The sequence below is a fragment of the Aotus nancymaae genome, unplaced genomic scaffold, assembly GCF_030222135.1.
Source record: "Aotus nancymaae isolate 86718 unplaced genomic scaffold, 86718_ANA_hifiasm-v0.15.2.pri h1tg000260l, whole genome shotgun sequence".
Taxonomy (NCBI): domain Eukaryota; kingdom Metazoa; phylum Chordata; class Mammalia; order Primates; family Aotidae; genus Aotus; species Aotus nancymaae.
In genome coordinates, this window is record NW_026988675.1 from 77,238 (window position 1) to 100,707 (window position 23,470).

The following is a 23,470-nucleotide window of genomic DNA, read 5'->3' on the forward strand; positions in this document are numbered from 1 at the left end:
TGGTACATGTCATGGGAGGGGAATTTTCTGAGTCCTTTCCCTTATAAAAATGATTTATTATTATTTTTTTTCGAGACAGAGTCTTGCTCTGTCGCCTAGGCTGGAGTGCAGTGGTGCGATCTTGGCTTGCTGCAACTTCTGCCTTCTGGATTCAAGCGATTCTCCTGCTTCAGCCTTCTGAGTAGCTGGGACTATAGGTGTGTGCCACCACGCCCGGCTAATTTTTTGTATTTTTAGTAGAGATGGGGTTTCATCGTGTTAGCCAGAATGGTCTCGATCTCCTGACCTCGTGATCCGTCCACCTTGGCCTCCCGAAGTGCTGGGGTTACAGGCGTGAGCCACTGCACCCAGCAAAAATGATTTTATTGACAAAATAACTTAGGCTGGGGGAAAGAAAAAAAGATTTATTTTATTCTTGTATTTGCTTCGTAGTTTAGCTACGTTTGTAAAATTATAGGTAGGAAATTACTTCCCTGGCCGTACATAGTGGGTTACACCTGTAATCCTAGCACTCTGGGAAGCCAAGGTAAGCGGATTGTTTTGAGTACAGGAGTTTGAGACCATCTTGGGCAATGTGGTGAAACCCTGTATAAAAAATGCAAAAATTCGCCTGGCACGGTGGCCCACGCCAGTAATCACAGCACTCTGGGAGGCTGAGGTGGGCGGATCACACGAGGTCAGGAGTTTGAGACCAGCCTGACCAACATGGTGAAACCCCGTCTACTAAAAATACAAAAATTAGCTGGGCGTAGTGGTGCGTGCTTGTAATCCCAGCTACTCAGGAGGCTGAGGCAGGAGAATTGCTTGAACTCGGGAGGCGGAGGTTGCGGTGAGCTGAGATCGGGCCATTGCACTCCAGCCTGGGCAACAGAAGCAAGACTCTGTCTCAAAAAACAAAAAACAACAAAAAACCCCAAAATTATCTGTTCCTGTAGTTCTTGGAGCTTGGGAAGCTGAGGTGGGAAGACTGCTTGAACCCGGGAGTTCGAGGCTACAGTGAGCCGTGATCGCACCGCTGCACTGCAGCCTTGATTACAGAGGGAGACCCTGTCTCAAAAAAAGAAGAAAATTATTTCCTTTCAGTTTTGCTCCACTGTCACCTAGCGTCCACTGTTGCTGTTGAGGTGGAGTCTGAGACTGTTCCTGTTCCTTTCTGTGTGCCCTGTTATTGTTTCTCTCCAGAAGCCTTTTTTCTCTGTTCATGGCATCCTAAAACTTCACTTTGTCATGCCTGGCACTGGACTTCCTTCTCTGTGCAGGGCTTAGCAGTCATGTTTTTATGACACTCACAGTTTATTTATTTTTTTGAGATGGAGTCTCGCTCTTGTTGCCTAGGCTGGAGTGCAATGGCGCAATTTTGGATCACTGCAACCTCTGCCTGCTGAGTTCAAGCGATTCTCCTGCCTCAGCTTCCCGAATAACTGGGACTACAGATTCACGCTACCATGCCCGGCTAATTTTTGTATTTTTAGTAGAGACAGGGTTTCACCATGTTGCCCAGGGTGGTCTTGATCTCCTGACCTCGTGATCCGCCTGCCTCGGCCTCCCAGAGTGCTGGGATTACAGGTGTGAGCCATCATGCCCAATCTCTGTTTTCTTTTCTCTCTTGAGCCTCTGTTAGATAGATGTTAGACCTCATCATTTGATCCTTTGAGTTTCTTATCCTTTCTATCCTATTTTCAATCTTACCTCTTCCTACTATGTTCTGGAAGATTTCCTTGACTTCATTTTCCAGTAGTTCTACTGATTTTTTTCTTCCATATATATTATTTCCTCTTCTTACGTTGACTTTTTCATAGCATCTTATTTTTTGGATGCATCATCTTATCTTTTTAGGGTTTTGGGGGTCTAAGTTTTCTTCAGTTCATGCATTATCTGGTTCCTTTTTTTTTCCCCGCCCTCTTCTGTTATTCTAGTTTATCTCTTTTATGTTGGAGGCTCTCCTCAGATGCCTTACCCAAGGCTGTCTGTCTATAACTGAGTGAGGCCCTACAAGGCTGGCGAGGAAGTTCTGTGTTTGGGGTGGGGTGGGAGGTAGTTAAATGGAAAGCCAGCCTTTTCGGAGGGACTCCCAGATGTCTGGATCTGCGTGTCTGGTCCCTAGACTGTTCAGGCTTTCTGGAAAGAACTTGTGCCTTCTGCTTCCTGGAGAGCTGCTGGTATTCTCAGGGTAGGGTCGGGAGTGGTTTGACACCGAGTCCCTTCCACTGTGCCTGATCACGCCCCTGTGTCTGGATCCTCTCAGGACTCCTGTTCAGGGGCCCGGGGGACTGGTTGTGCATAAGGTTGCCTGCAGTGGTGGGTGCCTATAGGGCCAGGCTCTGAACTTCACCTTTGGCTCCTGGTGTCTGCAGGGCCTGGATATACAGGGCTTTTGCAGGCTCAGTCAACCTGGCTCCCTCCACACCCACAGCTGCAGCCTTTAGGTGTGGCTTCCTCTGCTTCCCTGACCCAGAGATTGGACCCATCTGCTTGCTGCTTTCTAGAAATGTATCAGAATCCCTCATCTGCTGCTGGCTTGCCTTCCCTCTTTATGTTATTATGGGCTTAAAGTTTTGTTTATTTTTGTAGAGATGGGGTCTTGCTATGTTGCCCAGGCTGGTCTTGAACTCCTGGCCTCACACAGTTCTGCCTCGGCCTCCTTATGTGCTGGGATGACAGGCATGAGCCACTGTGTCTAGTTTTAACTGTTTTCATACCTGTTTAAGGTTAATTAAAATTCTAGTAATATAGTCAAAACACAATTCTAGCTGGAGACTAACTTACCTGTTGAACTGGCCATTTCTTACACTAATTCTGTTGCGTTAATTCCGTTGTTTTTGTTTCTACGAATTTAAAATATGAACATGGGCAGGTGCAGTGGCTCACGCCTGTAATCCCAGCACTTTGGTAGGCCAAGGAGGGCTGATCACTTGAGGTCAGGTGTTCAAGACCAGCCTGGCCAACATGGTGAAACTCCATCTCCATTAAAAATACAAAAATTAGTTGGGCATGGCTGTGGGCGCCTGTAGTCCCAGCTACTCGGGAGTCTGAGGCAGAATTGCTTGAACCCAGGAGGCAGAGGTTTCAGTGAGCTGAGATTGTGCCACTGTAATCCAGCCTAGGCGACAGAGTGAGACTCCGTCTCAAAAAAAAAAAGAAAAAAATATGAATACGTTTTCTATCTGAAGGTCAGATATAGAAATTATTTTTCTAGGGAGATTGTCCTCTGGATATATGAAGAAAGAATGTTATTTGATACTTCTTTTAAAAAGGAAGTCTGAAGCTGGGCTTGGTGGCCCCTCAAACCTGTAATCTCAGCTACTCAGGAGGCTGAAGCAGGAGGACTGCTTGAGCCTAGGAGTTCAGGACCAGCCTGGGCAACATAAAAAGACCCCCTTCTCCAAAAAAAAAAAAAAAAAAAAAAAAATGTTGGAGGGGTCTTTGCTAACAATTAGATTTAGGGAAAGAGGTGCCAGGAATGAAAATAACTGCAGGAAGTAAGACAACTGTAGGGTATGCCCAGCTGTGCCCTTGGAAGCCTGTCTGGAGTGCAGTCAGTATTTAGCGCATGGAGAGCTTTGGCTGCACTTGCTCTGGGGCAGATGCGTCACTGCTGATGTGTCCTGTGGTGCGTCTATCCTGATGATCTTGATGCGCTTGCAGGTGACCCATGGCGCCCTGAGTGATGGCGCCATTGATGCCGTGGAGACGCAGAAGGACCTCCTGGGAGCCAGTGGGCTCATGCTGCTGCTTCCCCCCAAAGTGAGGAGTGAGGACGTGGCAGAGGAGGACGTGTACTGGCTGTCGGCCTTGCTGCAGCTCAGGCAGCTCCTGCAGGCCAAGCCCTTCCAGCCTGCACTTCCGCTGGTGGTTCTTGTGCCCAGCTCAGGAGGGGATGCCATTGAGAAGGAAGTAGAGGAAGGTTTGTGAAGGAAGTCTTGTTTATGAACCAGCATTGTTTAATAAAGGGGTGGATGCTTGGTCTGAGGATGGTCCAGTAGTGTGGGATCAGGAATCACTGAGACAGCAACCCTTATAGGACTGTCCACTGCAGGACTGGGGTGGTCAGCACAGTGAGTTGTGTCAGCAGGTGTGCTGAGAGCAGAATGTGTGTGACCTTCATCTCTTTCTCTTAAAGGTCTGATGCTGCAGGACTTGGTTTCAGCCAAGCTGATTTCAGATTACACTGTTACGGAGATCCCTGAGTCCACTAATGACCTACAGGGTTCAACTAAGGTAAGCCTTCACCATTTTTAACGGTCTGTCAAGGTATTTTGATTTTTTTCCCTTTTGCTGTATCTGGAATTGAGCGTATATTAGCATTTGTGTTTTTCTTAAGACAGAGTTTTAATTTTTTTTTTTTTTTTTTTTTTTTTTGAGACGGAGTTCTCGCTCTTGTTACCCAGACTGGAGTGCAATGGCGCGATCTTGGCTCACCGCAACCTCCGCCTCCTGGGTTCAGGCAATTCTCTTGCCTCAGCCTCCCGAGTAGCTGGGATTACAGGCACGCGCCACCATGCCTGGCTAATTTTTGTACTTTTTAGTAGAGACGGGGTTTCACCATGTTGACCAGGATGGTCTCGATCTCTTGACCTCATGATCCACCCGCCTCGGCCTCCCAAAGTGCTGGGATTATAGGCGTGAGCCACCGTGCCCAGCTAAGACAGAGTTTTATTCTGTCACCCAGTGTGGCATGATAGCTCCCTGCAGCTTCAAACTACTGGGCTCACGCAGTCGTCCCACTTCAGCCTCCCAAGTATATGGGACTACTGTGGTATGCTACTGCACCTGGCAGCAGGTGTGTGGTTTATAGAACTTTCCAAAAACATAAGCAGAAATCAAAAGATGAAATTTGCCCAGTCCTGCTATCTGCAAATTAAATTGTTCATGTAAAATTTTTTAGTGTTTTTATTTCTATGAATTTAAAATATGAACATATCTTATATTTGAAGGTCAGATATAGAAATTATTTTTCTAGGGTGATTGTCCTCTCAATATATTAAGAAATAATGTTATTTGATGTTTCCTTTGAAAAGGAAGTCTGAAGCTGGGCATGGTGTCTCCTCAAACCTGTAATCTCAGCTGCTTGGGAGGTTGAAGCAAGAGGACTGCTTGAGCCCAAGAGCTGGAGACTAGCTTGGGCAACACAGGGAGACCCCCTTCTCAAAAGAAAAAAAGAAAGGCAGCGGGAGGCTTTGCTAACAATTTAGAGAAAGAAGTGCCAAGAATTAAAATAACTACAGGAAGTAAGATAAATATATGGTGTGACGGCATCTTGGCACATAGTGAAGCTGTTAGTCCTTCCAAAAGTCAGAAGACGTGGCTTCCATTTCCGTGCATGGTGAAGGGGTTGTTCAGGGCTGGTTTCCTGAGGGCCTGGACCCTTCCAGGGGGGTGAGCAGGCAGGTCACATTCCTCCTCAGGCCAAATGGGATCTGGGGGCCCCTCATTAGTTCCTCTGCTGGACATGTCTCCAGAGCCCTAGAAGGCTAAACTCAACTGCAGAGGACACTTCTGTTCCCCTTCTTACCACAGTTGGGAGCCCGGTACTCTGGTGTTACCTGCTGTGGGCAGCCTTAGGGGATCAAGCTGTTTCAGAAAGCTGTTTTTGAAAAACAGTGTGAATTGTTCAACCAAGTCTTTTCTGAATGTCTTTGCTCTCAGGTTTTGCAAGCGGTGCAGTGGCTGGTTTCCCACTGCCCCCATTCCCTTGACCTTTGCTGCCAGACTCTCATTCAGTACGTCGAAGATGGGGTTGGCCGTGAGTTTAGTGGCCGCTTTTTCCATGACAGAAGAGAGAGGCGTCTGGGTGGCCTTCCTTCGCAGGAGCCTGGTGCCATCATTGAGCTGTTTAACAGTGTGCTGCAGTTCCTGGCTTCCGTGGTGTCCTCTGAACAGCTGTGTGACCTGTCCTGGCCTGTCACTGAGTTTGCCGAGGCGGGGGGCAGTCGGCTGCTTCCTCACCTGCACTGGAATGCCCCAGAGCACCTGGCCTGGCTGAAGCAGGCTGTGCTCGGGTTCCAGCTTCCGCAGATGGACCTTCCGCCCCTGGAGGGTAAGTGCTTGTGCTGGGAGGAGCGGTGAGTGGCTGCAGCCGAGCCTCAGGCTTCCTTCTCACCGTAGTGACCACCCGGCAGGTGTTGGGCACCAGTGTGAGGGTGCGCATCCACCTTCACTGGGCACATGGGGTGTCCCCACGGTGTGCTTGCCTGCACCTTCCTTTGGGTTCACAGGTCAGAACAAGCTGGGTTTTGTGAAGTGGGGGCTGTTGGCCTTTCCTGACCGACACAGCAGTCCATGGGAGTTCACTCTCCTCAGGAGGAAAGTGGCAGGTGGTACTGGGAGGAACACCAACCCTGATCCTGTCCTGCCTGCCTCACATGGTCCCTGTTTTCAAAACAGACGAGTCAGGGGCAAAGAGCATGGGGACCATGTAGCCCTATCCCCAAGCCACAGCCATGGCACTCAGTGCCGATTTAATGTTACTTCTTTGTCAAAGAAGTCTTTTCTGTGGCTCTGGCTGTGCCCCTGTTCCTGGCTGAGGTCTCTGAGCTGCTTTGACACAGATCCTATAGGCCATCTGGCTGGCTCAAGCCCAGGGTGGCATGGGGCTGCTCCTTCCCATGCAGACACTGTCAGCAGGGAATGAGCTGCTTATGTGGTGGAAGTCATGGCATTAGCATAGACACTCCTCCCATTTGGGCCTCAGGTGCCCTTCTAAACTGTGGGGTGTGGTCTGTAGTACCTCTAACCCATGCTCACTGAAGGAACCCAAAGGGAAGCGAACCACTCACCACAAGCCCTTAGTGTTCTGACTAGGTTGGGGTTCACCAAAATAAGCCAAGACAACGTATACCAGACTTACCTGGGTGCCTGTTACAATACAGATTCCTAGGCACAAGCAGAGTTTCTGGGTATGGTGTGCCTTTGCTATCAACACTGTTTAGGGGGACTGTCTGCATCCCTCACCTAAACCCTGGGAGCAAGCTGCTCTTGCCCTCAACAACTGTGGTTCCACTGTGTTTAGAAAGCAGACTTCTCAACTTCACAGTTGCCTTCTCCTAAGAAAATAGAGTTAAAAATATTTTCATACACATTTTCACCTGTACTTTGGCCAAACCTGTAACTAATGAGGCACTTTCTCCCCAGCCCCCTGGCTCCCCATGTGCTCCATGGTTGTGCAGTACGCCTCTCAGATCCCCAGCTCGTGCCAGACGCAGCCTGTCCTCCAGTCCCAGGTGGAGAACCTGCTCTGCAGAACCTACCATAGGTGGAAGAGCACGAGCCCCTCCGCAGTCCATGGGGCAGGCCCTTCCGTCATGGACATCCCATGGGATGATCTCATCGCCTTGTGTATCAACCACAAGCTGAGAGACTGGACACCCCCCCGGCTTCCTGTTACATCAGGTAGTTAGACCTCGGTGCAGTGCGATCAGCGCCTCACAAGACTTTCTGGTACAGTCTCTGCAAAGGACGATGTTTACTTGATATTTCTTTTCTCTCGAGTCCCTACCCTTCTTTTCCTTAGGCCTTCCTCCTTCAAGTCAGTGACTTAGAAACATTGAAAACAAGCTAAGAAGGTTCCAGTAGAGCCTGAACTCACCTCCCTGAAACAGGCTTCCTAGGCTGGCTCTTAGAGAGGATTCTGTGGCTTTTGAGTAGTTCTTACCGGCCCTGCCAGTCTGGATATCAGCCTGTCTGGACTTTGAGTGACGCATGGACACTGGGAGCCTATTTAATTAAAGTATGGAAGTCACATAATAATTAATTGAAGGACTTGCCCTTAAATCAGTGAATTTAAGCACATGCCAAATGGCCACCTGCTGCTCTTTATATATTATTTTTACCTGGTTTCCTTTTTGTTTTTTGAGACAGGGGCTTGCTGTGTTGCCCAGACTTATCTCTTTATCTGTTTTTGTATTGTTTTCTCAGAGGCGCTGAGTGAAGATGGTCAGATATGTGTATATTTTTTTAAAAACCATTTGAAAAAATATGATGTTCCTTTGTCATGGGAACAAGCCAGATTGCAGACACAGAAGGAGCTACAGCTGGGAGACGGACGGTGAGATTCATGTTCAGTATGTTTCTGTTGCTTGCTAAACTGTATTTTTCTTCCAAAGTACACAGAAATTAACATCCTACATGCCAAATCCAGTCCATTGTGAGCAGATTGTGACAAACCCTCAAGGAACAGGTCATTCCCATGCAGTAGAAACTCTTCTAGAGCAAAGTTAGACGCATTTCACTTCATTTATCAGGCAAACCTGACCCTGAAATCAACCTAACCAGGAGAATACAGCTGACATTTCATCTCACTTCCAAATCTGGTTCTAAAGCACAGTACCTAAAAAGTTCACAAGTATGCTTTCTCTCAGGAAAAACAGTAACAGTGAAAATCTATTAATGTAATCTGTTGCCAGAATACAAAAATAAGTGGCCATTGTAGCAGGTGTTGAAATACATTTCTTAAAACTTATACCCATTCCCAATAAAATTGCTTTATTTTGGGTCATTTCTTTAGCTTGAGTAAAAAAAAAAGGTCCTAACCTGATAAGGCTACCTAACATAAAACTACCAAAAGGTGGGGGAGGGGGTGGGATCATGCTTCTTGGTAGACCATTAGGAACACTGGAGTCAGAACCAGCCTGTTGTCCTGGCTGCTATTCACTATTGTCTTGGAAATTCTGACCAGCACAGGGATGTGGGCTACAAGCACAAACACCAAAAGGAAGGAGAAACTGTCATTTCCAGACACTACGGTTGTCAGTCCAAGATAATCGGCAGTCAAGCCCATAGAACCATTCTGAATTCAGCAAGTTGATCAGATAGACAGACCCACAACATGTAAAAAAAAAAGAAAAAAAAAGCCTCATTCACAACATACGAGTTTCTCAGGGCCTGCATGTGCAAAGGAAACCTGAGCCATTGAGGTTCAGATTAGGTTGTTTACAGGAGGATACGATGCTGTGAAGGTGTCAGTTCTGGTGTTGATAAGTTCTAAAATTCCTCAGGGTAAGAAAATACTCAACAATTACTAAGAAAGTTTTAAATAAGCCTAACAAGGTTTGCTCAGCCTGGTATCAAAACATAGAAAGAGCTCCAGTACTTAAAACCACGTGGGGAAGCCAGAATAGATGAATGGATCAGAATAAGGAGTCAAGAAACAGAACCATATGTGACAAAAGTGAAATTAGTGCGGAAAGGACAAACACTGGCATATGTTTAGAGAACAATGTTAGATGCCTTCTCTCATCATTTGTAAACATTACTTCCAAAGCTAAATATAAAAAATAAGGACCTTGCCAATATTAGGGAAAAACAGAATCTGGAACCCTGGGGTGGGAAGGAAAACATGAAGCAGAGAAGCTCCAAAAGCTGCCTCGTGAGAGCAGAAGCTTCCAAGAGGAACAGGCAGTCTCGATGCCTCTGTGCATGAGGGTCACCACGGTGCAGGGGCTGCCTTCCCTCTTTGCCCTACTCCCTGACTTGGGGGAAGCTTGGAAGCAGGCCAGGCCAGCATGAGCTGTCCCAGGAGGGCACGTGTCTAAGGCACCTGTTCTTACATGTTAACGCACATGTGCAGTTTATCTATATGCTTTACGTGATGCTGTAGAGATATTTTCTCTTGACCATAAGCGTTTCAAATCATGTACTTACAGTTTGGGAATAAAGACTTTTCATGCTTCTGCAAACAATTTTCCCATACCATTGCTTCACACGGACGGTAACTGGAAGAGGAGCACAGAGTGTGGTCGAGAGGGGAGGATTCCCAGCACAGAGGATCTGATGCGAGGAGCTTCTGCTGAGGAGCGCCTGACGCAGTGTTTGTCGAGCAGTCTGCTGCTGGAGAAAGAGGAGAACAAGAGGTGAAGTCCACTTCCTTCGAATTCATGTGTCTTGTTTAGTCCACTTGATGCTGGGAGGGGAGACTGGCTATTGCTTGATTGATGATACAAGACAACCAGGATGGAGAAGGGCCGGTGGGTTATTAGCAGCAGTTGTAGTGGTGTGACTGTTTAAAAGCTCTTTGAAGACAGAAGCAGTACAATAGGTAGTATGTTTTTAACTGTTTTATATTGAAGTGAATTTCATTTATTATTTATTATTGAAAGTCAGTGTTAAGTTTTTGTGGGAAATTCATGTGGCTGAGTCTACTCAGAAGATGGTGAGTGCTGAACAGTATGGCTGGCCACAGGCACCCTGCCCTTGGGTGGCTCGTCCCATGCTGTGACTAGGCAGCAGCTGGGCTGCCCCTTCTCTGCATTGCCCACATCCCTCCCTCCCATGCATACCTTTGCTTTCATCCGATGGCCATGTTTACCATTTTACTGAGAAGTAGAACCAGGAATGAGGGACCTTCCACAGCTTATCCTCTGCCTTCCCTTCCCTCCCAGCCACATCCAGCACCCTCCCTGTACCCCCTTCCTAACCCCTCTTGTTGCTAGAAGGGAACCATCCAGCTCTTAGTCAAAGTCAGTCCTTCCCTGGGCTGGGATCTCATCTCCTGCTCTCCCAAGGACATTCATTCCATGGGATCCCTCTTGTGTTACCACCCCTCCCCTTCCTAACGGTACCATCAGCAACACACAGGCATGAAACATGCCGCATTTCTCCCTATCTTGGGCCCATTTCCCTCTTTAGCCACCACTCCATGTTTCTGCCCTCATAATAGTAAAACTCAGAAACGCTTGTGACACTCACTTCCTCAGCCTTCTTTCCCAGCCTCCTGCAGCCAGCTCAGGGCTGAACATGACCGTGAACTCCAGTCCCTGGCAGCATCCCATACTTGCTCCTCCCCTCCTTGCTCCTAGGATGTCTGCATGTCCCCTCCTACCCTGCTGGTTCCTCCTTATCCCGCAGCTGCCCCCTGGATTCATTCTCTCAACTTCTCCTCTGCATCATCTGTACCTATTCCTCAGAGATTTCATCCAGGTCCATGGATTTTTAAATAACATCAATAGTCTGACAACTCCAAATTTGTATCTCAAACCTGTGAACTCCAGACTTGGAACATCCTACTGCTTCTTTGAAATCTTCATTAGGCATCTGCTGGATGTCTGGTAGCCACTGCAAAGTTAACATATCCCAAATCCAGTTCCTGACTTTCTACTAACCAACCCCTTCCTTTGCTGGTCGTCTCTGTTGATGGCGGCTCCATCCTTCCAGCTGCCTAGATCAGGTGGCTTGGAATCATCCTCTCACATCATCCCACTCACATATCCTGTTGGCTCTATTAAAAATGTATTCACAATTGGACCAGTTGTTACGGCTTCCATGGCTACCACTTGGCTCAAGCCGCTGTCATCTTCCTTCTGGATTATTATAGTAGGCTGTCGTTTAGTCTTGGTAGACCTGGTGGGTGCCTTTCAGGTGAGTTAAGATGGAGGTTGGGTCACTTGCTTGCTCACAGCCTCTCGGTGGTTTCCTTCTTTTACTGGAATGAAAGGCAGATTTTACAAGGGTGGCCAGCCCGGAGTGATCTGTCCCACATTTCCTCTCTGACCTCTGCTCCATCCTTGAACATGGCGAGCAGCTCACAGTTGGGCCTTTGAGTTTGCTGTTCCTTTTGTCTGTGATTATCCAGCCCCTCCATTCTCCCCAGCATCCCCATGGCTGATCGCATACGCACTTCAGATCTCTGCTCAAATGTCTGCTTCTGTTAGGCCCTCCTTGCCCATCCCCGACCTTCCTGTTTCCATGGCCCGGCTTTGTCTTTCTCTTCCTCAGACCGTTTCTCTTGTTATGTGTTCCTTGTCTGTCTCCCCTCACTAAAGGATAAATTGCTTAGGGCAGGGCCTGTTTTGTTTCAGTGCAATATTCCTTGTACCTAGGATGATGCCTAGCGTTTGGAGGAGGCTTGATAAATATGTGTTGGAAGAATGAATGAATGTGTCCAATTTCTAGAATCAGTGTCTATAAGTGGTTTTGGATGAGATCTTTTCTCCTTTCTTTCTTTTTTTTTTTTTTTTAATTAAGAGTCTTGCTCTGTTGCCCAGGCTAGAGTGCAATGGCATAATCTTGGCTTACTACAACCTCCGCCTCCCAGGTTCAAGTGATTCTCCTGCCTTAGCCTCCCAAGTAGCTGGGACTACACGTTCCTGCTACCATGCGTGGCTAATTTTTGTATTTTTAGTAGAGATGGGGTTTCACCGTGTTGGCCAGGCTGGTCTTGAACTCCTGATCCACACGCCTCAGCTTCCTAAAGTGCTGGGATTACAGGCATGAGCCACTGTACCTGGCCAAGATTGTTTTTCTTGAAAAGACCGGTATATGAAAGTAGACAGCTCTGGAGTATGTTAGGTGGCAGTGGGATATTATTTTGAGTTAATTGTAAGTTATAAGCAGCAATCCACACATTTGGAAAATGTCAGAATAATTATAGATGCATAAAACCAAAGTAAATAAAAAGAAGATAAGCCAAACAAGACAATTACAAGTAATGTTAAGTAACACACAGAAGCAGTTGTTTTCGGATTAATGCCACCTTTTTCATTAAATATAAATTGGATTTGTAAATTAAAGGGAAGTTTTTTGTTTGTTTTTTTGAGATGGAGTTTTGCTCTCATGCCCTGGCTGGAGTGCAATGGTACAGTCTTGGCTCACTGCAACCTCCGGCTCCCAGGTTCAAGCAATTCTCCTGCCTCAGCCTCCTGAGTAGCTGGGATTACAGGGACCTGCCATCACACTTGGCTAATTTTTATATTTTTAGTATAGATGGGGCTTCACCGTGTTGGTCAGGTTGGTTTCAAACTTCTGACCTCAGGTGATCTGCCTGCCTTGGCTTCCCAATGTGCTGAGATTACAGGCGTGAGCCATCGCGCCCAGCCTAGTTCTTTTTTTAAATTAAGCTTTATCATAGGAAGTTATGAAATTTTCAATAAGTACATTTCTACTTCTCAGTTGATGTCATCTCTTACATTCTTAGTAAAAAGCAAAGGCTTAAGGCTGGGTGTGGTGGCTTATGCCTATAATCCCAGCACTTTGGGAGGCTGAGGTGGGCAGGTGGCTCATGCTTATGATTCTAGCACTTTGGGAGGTCTAGGTGGGCAGATCACTTGACCACAGGAGTTGGAGACCAGCCTGGCAACACAGCAAAACCCGGTCTCCACAAAAATTAGCTGGGTGTGGTGGTGTGCACCTGTAGTCCCAACTACTTGGGGGGCTGAGGTGGGAGGATCATTTGAGCTTGGGAGGTCAAGGTTGCAGTAAGCCAAGATCGTGACACTGCATTCCAGCCTGGACAACAGAGCAAGACCTTTTCAAAAATAATAATAATAAAATTGGCTGGGCACAGTGGCTCACGCCTGTAATCCCAGCACTTTGGAAGGCTGAGGTGGACAGATCACCTGAGGTCAGGAGTTCAAGACCAGCTTGTGCAATATGGTAAAATCCTATCTCTACTAAAAGTACAAAAAATTAGCTGGGCGTGGCAGCATGTGCCTGTAATCCCAGTTACTCAGGAGGCTAAGGCAGGAGAATCACTTGAACCTGGGAGGCAGAGGTTGCATGGACCCGAGATCACCCCACTGCACTCCAGCCTGGGCAACAGAGTGAGACTCCGTCGGAAAAAATAAATTAATTAATAAAATTAAAAAGAAGAGGCTCAAAAAGTTCTCAAGTATATATAGAAGATTAATGAACAATTGTTAACTTCCTGATGCTCAAATATTTTTATGATCATAAATTGTTTCAGGTTTGAAGATCAACTTCAGCAATGGTTGTCTGAAGACTCAGGAGCATTCACGGATTTAACTTCCCTTCCCCTCTATCTTCCTCAGACTCTAGTGTCCATTTTTCACAATATTGAATCTGTGATGAAAATACCTATAACTACTAGCCCACAGGTGAGAAGAAAGTATGTTTGTCATTTACATAAGAATTAAAGATTGAGAGAATGGCTGGGGAAAATTTATCCTATGATGTTGTGATGACCAACAAATTATTAGCTAAAATTAGACCTTTTTTTTAACTTTTATCATATCATTGTTATAGAGACCCAAGTGATTTTGAGTTTCTGCCTATGAAATAAATAATAGAATTGAAATATTCTTAAGAACTGAATAAGACCTGTAGCTGCTGATGTGTAGTTAAGGGCATTAAGGTGATGACAGCAGCTTCTGTCAGAGCAAATTTTGTCTGAGCTTTGGGATTACCCAGAGCTCTCTTCTGAGATTAATTTTTCTATTTTCATTTCTTTTTATATATTTTTTTGAGATGGAGTTTTGCTCTTATTGCCCAGGCTGGAACGCAATGGTGCGATCTCTGCTCGTGCAACCTCCGTCTCCCGGGTTTAAGTGATTCTCCTGCCTTAGCCTCCTGAGTAGCTGGGATTACAGGCATGTGCCACCACGCCTGGCTTATTTTGTATTTTCAGTAGACGCAGGGTTTCTCCGTGTTGGTCAGGCTGGTCTCGAACTCCCAACCTCAGGTGATCCGCCCACCTTGGCCTCCCAAAGTGCTGGGATTACAGGCATGAGCCACGGTGCCCAGCCAATCTGGGATTAGTTTTTCTTGAGGAAAATTAATGAATGAGGAAGGTAAGCTCCCGGAAGTCAATGCCTCACTCAAGGGTATTCCAGTAGTGAGTGGTTAGGGTTGCTTACTCAGAGCCAGATCCAACTGGCTCCAAACCCTAAGGTCTTTTTACTTACTTACCATTCTTCCTTCAGTAGTTAAAGATGCAAAAACAGAGTTTTAATCACAGATATGTGCCACCGGACAGGTAAAAACTGTGCTCCTGGACTGGCTTTAGGAAGCTCTTCAGTAGGGGGGAAAAGCAAATTAAAATGACATACTGTTTCCATTTATCAGTTTGGCAGATATTTTTAAAATATTCATACCCTTTGAATTACCAATTCTGACCTAAAGAAATTAGCAGATATTCACTAAAACTAATGTATAAAAATGTTTACTATAGTATTAGTTATACTGTACAAAAGTAGAAAAAGACTAAATATCTGAAGATGGGAGTCTGATTAAACAATTATAATACATTCATGCGATAGAATACTTCACAGCCCTTGACAATGATATTTTCTAAAAATGACTGGCTGGGTGCGGTGGCTCATGCCTGTAATCCCAGCACTTTGGGAGGCTGAGAAGGGAGGATCACTTGAGCCCAGGAGTTTGAGTCCAGCCTGGGCAACATAAAAGAGATCTCATCTCTACAATAAGTAATTAGCCAGGGCATGCCTGTTGTCCCAGCTACTCAGGAGGCTGAGCTGCGACGATCACTTGAACCCAGGAGTTTGAGGCTGCAGTGAGCTATGATTACACCACTGCATTCCAGCCTGGGTGAAAGATGACTGACACTGGAAATCGTTCATGATAGAATACAAAGGCAGACGGTCTATGTGCAGATACCAGCTGATTGTACAAGCTAAATGAGGCTGGAAGGATGTGCAATTGGTAATTTTTCCCTCTAAAAAATAAATGACTACTCAGATGAGGTTTCTAACATGATCCAGATCTACCCACTTCACAGAGAATAGGTCGTGGTTTATTGACATCCCAGAACTCTTTAGTTTCTTTTTTATTCAAATAGAATGACACGACAAGGGAGCAACTGCAGCTGTCAGAGGTGACAGGAACATGTCTGACCGAACGGCTAACGCACCTGGAAAGGCTGATCCAGAGTTCAAGGGAAGAGGAAGTCGCCTCTGAGCTCCATCTCTCTGCATTGCTAGATATGGTGGACATTTGAGCAGCCTGACCTGTGGGGAAGGGGGGTCTCTCCAGAAGAGTTTGTTTTTACTCAAAATAATGTTAATCATGCAAATAAACCATTTAAATGTCAAAGTCTCCCAGTTTTTCATAATGAAAAGTTGTTGACCTTGTGGGACATCTTCAGTATTCTATTTTCATGACCTCGGCAGACTGTCACCCACCAGCATATGCTCTGAGGCAGTTTGGAGCTTACATTTCCATGTGTAACGGGCGATTCATTCTCTCAGCAAACTTGCAGTCCTTGATGTGTCAGACATCAGTGATGCAGAGATGAATTAAGGCACAGGGCCCCTGCCTGCCAGGCTCACCCAGATTACGTCCAGGAGAGTGAGCAGGTGTATCTGTACATAACTCTCAGAGAATGTACACAAGGCATGGGCCTGAACTGGTAGCAGGGAGAAAACAGGATGGAACAGGGTCTGGTTGGGTAGAAGAGAAAGCAGGATTCCTAGAGAGGCGTGCAGGGGTGTGGCTGGGGACAGTGTACTTAAGAAGAGGACATGATGAAAGCTTGGAGGTACCAGTTTGGTTGTGTGGCCAAGTGAGGGGGAACAGGCCAACAGGGTGAGATTGGAGATTGTTGTTGCCTTGTTCTAAGAGCTGTGAGAACCAGTTGTTGAATGTTAGGCAGAGAAAAATGGCATTTGGGGCAGCAATCTTGAGAGGTGGGTGCTGCAGCCATCCAGGTGAAATTCAAAGGGAATAAGCCTGAGCTCGCTAGCAATTGGTGTGAAGAGGGGTTAAATCTGAGCCACATACAGAAAGAAGTATTAATAGACTTGGTGACGTTGAATATGACCACCAATCTTAAACTGGCACTCAGCATCTCCTGACTGTAATCCTCCATCCCCAGACTCAATTTCATGTCTTCTCATTCTCTTCAAACCACCAACATTCTTAGATCATGTCCTTGTTTCACTGAAAAAACAACAGCACTAAGAAGAGAACCTCCTCCACTCCTCCACCAAATCCACCATCCAATCCCTGCTTCCCCAAACACACATTACTCAACTCAGGGATCTTCAGTGATTAACTTCATGTAAAAACTTAAATAATGCTATTTTTTAATCTTGACTTTAGAGATGGTTGACTTCCTACAATGGAAGGAGTTAGCTTCTCTTAACTGTCTTTCCTGCAACGTGTAATCACCCCCACCCTCGACACCCACATTTCCTCTATTAGTCTCCCTAAAGAGTTTAATATAATATTGGCTGAAACCTGCATTCACAGTTTAGTATAACTATGTTTACCATTTGCTGTTGAGCCCTTTATTAGTTTATGACTATATTTCCTTTAGGTATAATTGTTGATTTTTCCTGGAGTTAATAATTGAATTTTTTTTCATTTGATTGGTTTTCTATGCTCCTGTCACTACTTCACTTCCCTAAGTGTAAAGCTCTTCCCAACAAAGTCATGTGCATCAGGCAGTATGCTCCACTTTCTCTTAGAGATGATCCTCTGGGAACCCTGTCTTCCTGCCATAGCTTGGACATTTCCTGGATTCTGAATAATATTTTCCTCTTCCTTGGTTTTCTCTTGATAAAGCCTGTCCTTTAGTAGCCTTCTGAGCTTGAATATCTATAATGTCTTTATTTCTACTGTAATATTATCAAATATATATTTGGTCTTTGCCTCTGCGTTCTGACATGCAACTCCTAAAATCCTTGGAATCTGCAAAATGTCTTTTTATATGCTAGTAAGATGACTGATGGCTGGCAGCACCTATGTAGTTTCAGGATAGGGACTGGTCATCTGAAAGACCAGAACATGATCTAGAGGGGTTGGAACTTTGAGCCCACCCCCTAAACTCCCAGAGGCTGGGGGAGAGGGACTGAAAGTACGTTGATCATCAGTGGCCAATGATTTAATCCATCATGCCTGTGTAATGAAGCCTCCTAAAAACCCAAAAGGACAGAGTTCAGAGAGCTTGTGGATAGCCAGATGTGTGGGGGCTTCCAGAAAGGTGGACAAGAACATGTCCACATGGCGGGAGAATGGCACACCCCAGCACCTTGCAGACAGAAGCTCCTGCTCTCGGGACCCTTCTAGACCTCACCGTGTGTATCTTTTCATCTGGCTGTTTATTTGTAGCCTTTATCCTCTGTAATAAACGTGTGTTTCCCTGAGTTCTGTGAACTGCTCTAGCAAATTAAAGCCAAGGAAGGGGTCATGGGAACCCAGAAGGACAGGTAAAACAACCTGGGGCTTGTGATTGACACTGGACGTGGGGCTCAGTCTTGTGGGACGAAGTCCTCAACTTGTGTGATCTGCTGCTATCTCCAGATACACGGTGCAGGACTGAAGCAGATACCTGGCTGGTGTCTGCTGCAGAACTGATTGCTTGCTTGCTGATGGGAAGAAATCCTTTACATCTGGTGTCAAAAGCATGTTGTGAGAGTAAAGAAATGGGTTTTCTTTTTTTTTTTTTTTTGACTTATCCTTATGTTTGATTCATCATTTGAATGGGAATAGAATTTTAGATTGCAAATCATTCCCTTGTGTTTTTGCTTTTTTGTTGCCAGAAATTCTTGAGATCACCTCTATTCCTGATGGTCTCAAATTTCTCAACAACATTACTTGATATGTTGCCTCCCCACCCCCTCACCAACCCCTGCCCAATTTATTGTGCTTGGTATTTTGTAGTCCTTTTTCCTAGTTTTTATTGCTATTGAACAAATTATCCAAATATAGTAGCTTAAATTTGCGGAGGATTCAGCTGGGCAGCTTTCTCTTGGGATCTCTCATGCAACTGCAGTCAGGTATTGCCTGAGGTTACAGTCATCTGAAGGCTTGACTGGATCAGCTGTCCACGATGGATCACTTGCATGGCTGGAGGTAATGTTGCACTGTTTTCCTCAAATGTCTGGCTCATGCTGATGACAGGGCTCTAAGGAGCTTGTTGGAAACTGTGTCAATGGGTACACAGCCTGACAGCTAATAGGTTTCTGTTTTGCTACTGGGTCATAGTTGCCAGTGTTTGCAGGATGTTTCTTGTGGACCAGCTGCTCCAGAGGAATCCTTCCACTTCTATCTCATGCTATCTGGCTGAGTGGGAGAAGTGAGCCTGGACCCACATGTGTAGACTTTCACTTAATTCCTCTGCTTTCAGTGGCCCTCAGCTATGCCTCATGCCTGAGGTCACATCTACTCTGATTCAACTGCAGGCTTCCTCCACCCAAGAGAGGGGAATCTATGGTCACACTGTTCTTACAAAAATTTTCCACCAGTTATTCCAATTTCGACACCTTCCTGGTGTTCGCTGGCAGGACTGGTCTCTTTCTTCTTGACTTCACCCACAAATATTAAGTTTCAACTTTGTCTGGCTAAGTCAGTTATAACTTCTTCATCCATTCCCTGCCTCTGTAATTTTGTTGACTTCTCTTGCTTACTGGTGTCTCCTCTCCCATTCTTTGTGGGTTTTTATGTCTTTTATTACTTAAGTGAGTAGGGTTTGGGCAGGAAGTGGAAGTTAATGCCTATGCTCAATCTGCCATGTTTAACTGGAAATTTCTTTTAAAACTGCCATTAGAGTTTTCTCCCCATGTCTCCTGAGATAGCTCGTCAGTCACCAATACATTGCTTTGTTACATCCAATAATACTTCAGTCTTCATTTTGCAATCCCTTCAAAGCCTCAGCAAAGATCACCATATCTTCACTTATATTATGTCTACATATTCTTCTGGTTTTCCTTCTCTCTGTGGCCACTCCTCTATACTGGAAAAGGTTGGTGCCCCAGGGCTCCTGCTGGAATTCTCTTTTTTGTATGTGCATTTCCTAGTTGATCTTGTCCAATCTCATGATTTCAAACACTACCTGAAAGCAGATGACTCCCAAATACCTGTCTCTAGCATTATCTTCTCTCCTGAATGCCAGCCTACTCAGCATTTCACTTGAATATCTAATAAGCATCGCTAGTATAACTTGTCCCTACTTAAACTGAACTTTCCAATCAAACTTTCCCTATTTTAGGCCAGATGTGGTGGCTCATGCCTATAATCCCAACACTTTGGAAGGCTAAAGTGGGAGGACTGCTTGCGGCCAGGAGTTCGAGACCATCCTGGACAATGTAGTAAGACCCATGTCTCTAACAAACTTAAAAATTAGCCAGGTGGCCGGGCGCGGTGGCTCACGCCTGTAATCCCAGCACTTTGGGAGGCCGAAGCGGGTGGATCACGAGGTCAAGAGATCGAGACCATCTTGGTTAGCATGGTGAAACCCTGTCTCTACTAAAAATACAAAAAATTAGCTGGGCATGGTGGCGCGTGCCTGTAATCCCAGCTACTCAGGAGGGGAAGGAGAATTGCCTACCCTACTCAGCTGAGGAAGGAGAATTGCCTGAACCCAGGAGGCGGAGGTTGCGGTGAGCGGAGATCGCGCCATTGCACTCCAGCCTGGGTAACAAGAGCGAAACTCCGTCTCAAAAAAAAAAAAAAAATTAGCCAGGTATGGTGGCACAGGCCTGTAGTCCCAGCTGTTCGGGAGGCTGAGCCCAGAGGATCACTTAAGCCCTGGAGTTTGAGGCTGCAGTGAGCTAATGATTGTGCCACTGCATCCCCACCTGGGTGACAGACTGAGATCCTGTCTCTAAATAAGTAAAAGACACCTTCTCTATTTTAGTAAATGACCAGCACCATATACCCAATTGTTCAGACCAAAATCCTCAGAGCCTTAGAATCTGGCTTAATAAACAAGCTGGATGTGGCAGTATGTAAGCAGATAGAAGCATTGTTTTTTCTCATGACTGCCCCTAGAAGCTTACCTGTGTCAATTCTCAGACGTATTTTACAGTTTTTTCTTTTCTTTTAAATATGAAAAAGGTGGGTTATTTTACTCATAAAAAAGTCCAGTCCACTAAAATATCAAAACTAAAACTCTTTTCCCATTGAAACCTCTTCCCTCACCTAGCTTTGCCAGATTCAGAGTCTGAGATTCCATGCAGGCTGAAGCCCCTTATTCCTCCTCTTCATGTTTCTACATGGAGGGATTTACCTGGAGAAAAACTTTCAGTCTCTTTCTGCTTCCAGAGAAGTGGAGTGACTATTTGGTTGTATTTCAGAGAACAGATAGGGTGGAGTGCGCTCAGGTCCCTCTGAGTGTTCTTTCTGGGGTCTGTGGTTTGACTGGGGCGCGGGGCAGAGGTGTCTTCTAGTCGGCACTCAATTGCATAGAGCTTGATGAGGCAGCTCTATGGCCCAGAGGCTGGGGGATACGTTTTTCGGATTCAGGGGTGATTTCGTAGCCTGACCTCTTGCTTTTTTAAATCTTGCAGATTTAAGCTTTGTCCTTCAAACTAGCTTTTTATTTGTGGCAAGGCTGACATTTTGATATCCACCCATCTTATCGCTGTGTCTTTTTCATTTGTTTCTGAACTGGGATAGGAAGAGTTGAGTATCCTCGATTGTGTAAACCCGCTATTCCACTGCAGGAAGGTGCCTGCGGGTGGTTTTCCTTTTGTCCACTCTCCCTTCCAACTTTCGGGCAGGAATTGAGAGGTGGCTGCAGAGACGCTCATTAGGCTGGGGCAGTAGTGACCGGATGTTAGGGATTCTGTGGGGCAGATGCAGACGCGCTGGGGTCTTCCGGGTCCTTGACCTGACTTCGGGCCCACGGTTGCAGCCTGCAGACGTCGGCCACGTTTCCAGCAGCCACGTTTCCACCCCCCCCCCCGACAGCCCTGCTGCGCCCGGCTGTCCCTTCCAAGCGCGGTCACCTCCTTCTGCTGCTCAGGTTTTCACCTTCAGTTTCTCCTGGGGTCCCCCCGAACTCCAGCGGCCCCGTGAGCTCTCCCGCGCTTGGCCCCGGCCGACGACGCAGCCCTTCCCCGCCCGGGGCTCCAGGGCTTCTGGCCCCTCGGCCTCACCACGACGCACACACGCCCCGGGCGAAGACCGCGCCGGTCTCGGCTTCCCAGGGACGCCCGGCGGCGCCCTCCGCTCCTCCCCGCCCTCCGCCTGGTCTCGCGCGGGCGCCTCCTGCCCGCGCCCACTTCACCTCAGGGCGGCCTCCCACCCCCACCCCGGGCCCTGGCGTCCCGGCAAATCCTGCAGCGCAAGAGCGACTCCCTGCCACCTGACCTCCGCACCGTCCCTCGCTCGAGCCTCGCTCCCCACATCGTCCTTCCCTCTGACCTCCGGCGGGACCCTCCTGACCGGACCCTCAGAGATACCCTCACCTCAGAGCGCGGCGCACCGGGCTAAGCTCCCGGGACACACTGCCCCTGAAGGCGCGCGAGAGGCCCCGCCCCCTGCCGCCAGTCCCACCCACCTTCCCCGCCCCACGCCCCACCCACCGGCCCGCCCCACGCCCCCCCACTAGCCCCACCCACGCCCCCCCACCGGCCCCGCCCCTCCGCCCCCGCCAACAAGGCCCTACCCACCTCCCCCCGCCCCGTCGGCTCCACCCGCCAGCCCCGCCCCTCAGTCACCGCCAACAGGGCCCCACCCACCTCCCCCCGCCCCGTCGGCTCCACCCACCACCCCGCCCCCCCCGCCCCACCCACTAGCCCTGCCCCTCATGCCCCGCCCCACTCCGCGTGGGGCGCCGCGCGCTCAGCCACTGTGGTCGCCTGGCACACCCCGGGCGCACGCTCGCGGGGCTCTGATTGGTTGCGCGGGCATCGGCCCACCTGGGCCTGAGCGTCGGCCGAGGCCGGCGCCTGCGTAGTGCGCGTGAGGGAGGCGGGGCCGGGCGGCCTGTCCGGGAGCGGGCGGCGTGTGGCGTGCGGCGTAGAGCTCGGCCGCGGCGACGGCGGGCGGCACGTGAGTCCCCGCGCCCCGGGCCCCTGGCGAATGCGGGGTGGTCCTGGGTGCTGAGGAGAGCGCGCCGCGGGCAGTGGGCCGGCGGCCGGGGGGGCGGGGCCGGGGTCGCTGATGGCCGGTGGCCCTCAGGTGTCTGCGGCGCCGAGGGGGCCCCTACAAGACCGAGCCCGCCACTGACCTCGGGCGCTGGCGGCTCAGCTGCGAGATGGGCCGGCAGACGTGGACCTACCTGCAGGACGAGCGCGCCGGCCGCGGGCAGACCGGCCTGGAGGCCCACGCCCTGGGGCTGGACACCGTAAGTGGCGTCCGCGAGCGCTGGGACCCCCGCGGGGCGCTGAGCGGGGAGCCGCGAGGAGCTGGTTTCTCTCGGAAGGGTGGGTGCTGCGAGCGCCCGGGAGAGCTGCGAGCGCGGCCCCTTCGTCTCCATGCCACGCACAGGACACTCCTGATGTTGTTTTTTAGCATCTTATTTTGAGAGAATTTCTGACTTACAAAGACACTTGTAACTTTTTTTTTTTTTTTGAAGACGGGGTTTCACCATGTTGGTCAGGCCGGTCTTGAACTCCCGACCTCAGGTGATCCGCCCGCTTTGGCCTCCAAAGTGCTTGGATTACAGGCGTGAGCCACCGCGCCCGGCCGTAATTTTGTTTTTATGCACAAAAAGTTTTTGGACCCAGTGTCTTAGTTGCGTGCGTTGTAAGAGATTTGGCTGGTCTCCGCCAAGCCCTGGCCGCCGTGGGAGAGGCTGTGCCATCCTTTGGGCCCTTTCTGAGAGGCTCGAGTCCAGGACCCAGGGGGCATCCGTGCCCCGCCCCACCCTTTGGTGCCTGGTTTATACAGACATCTTGGAGAAGTTGTGAAGAATCCGTGACTGGAAAGTAAAGCAATGAAAATGTGGAACTGTCCTTTTACTTTGCCGAGATGTGATACGCGCATCAGAGTTTCATACTTTTGATGGAAACAGCTGAAACTTTTGCAGTAATTTAGATTCACTATTTTGACT

General features: G+C 48.0%; 2 protein-coding genes across 2 annotated transcripts in view; both read left to right on the forward strand.

Annotated features, from left to right (window-relative positions):
* The window catches only part of LOC135273098 (germinal-center associated nuclear protein-like), a 54,207-nt gene extending 38,433 nt beyond the window's left edge, over positions 1 to 15,774 (forward strand). Inside the window, exons 22-29 of the mRNA XM_064372023.1 lie at positions 3,646 to 3,904; positions 4,121 to 4,218; positions 5,647 to 6,037; positions 7,132 to 7,389; positions 7,915 to 8,044; positions 9,642 to 9,848; positions 13,676 to 13,826; positions 15,527 to 15,774. Of these exons, the coding sequence (XP_064228093.1) occupies positions 3,646 to 3,904; positions 4,121 to 4,218; positions 5,647 to 6,037; positions 7,132 to 7,389; positions 7,915 to 8,044; positions 9,642 to 9,848; positions 13,676 to 13,826; positions 15,527 to 15,685 (1,653 nt within the window). The 3' untranslated portion in view covers positions 15,686 to 15,774. The remainder of the gene's footprint in view (positions 1 to 3,645; positions 3,905 to 4,120; positions 4,219 to 5,646; positions 6,038 to 7,131; positions 7,390 to 7,914; positions 8,045 to 9,641; positions 9,849 to 13,675; positions 13,827 to 15,526) is intronic.
* Positions 15,775 to 23,413: 7,639 nt separating this feature from the next.
* Positions 23,414 to 23,470, forward strand: part of LOC135273092 (lanosterol synthase-like) — a 36,533-nt gene continuing 36,476 nt past the window's right edge. Inside the window, exon 1 of the mRNA XM_064372014.1 lies at positions 23,414 to 23,445. Within this exon, the coding sequence (XP_064228084.1) occupies positions 23,422 to 23,445 (24 nt within the window). The 5' untranslated portion in view covers positions 23,414 to 23,421. The remainder of the gene's footprint in view (positions 23,446 to 23,470) is intronic.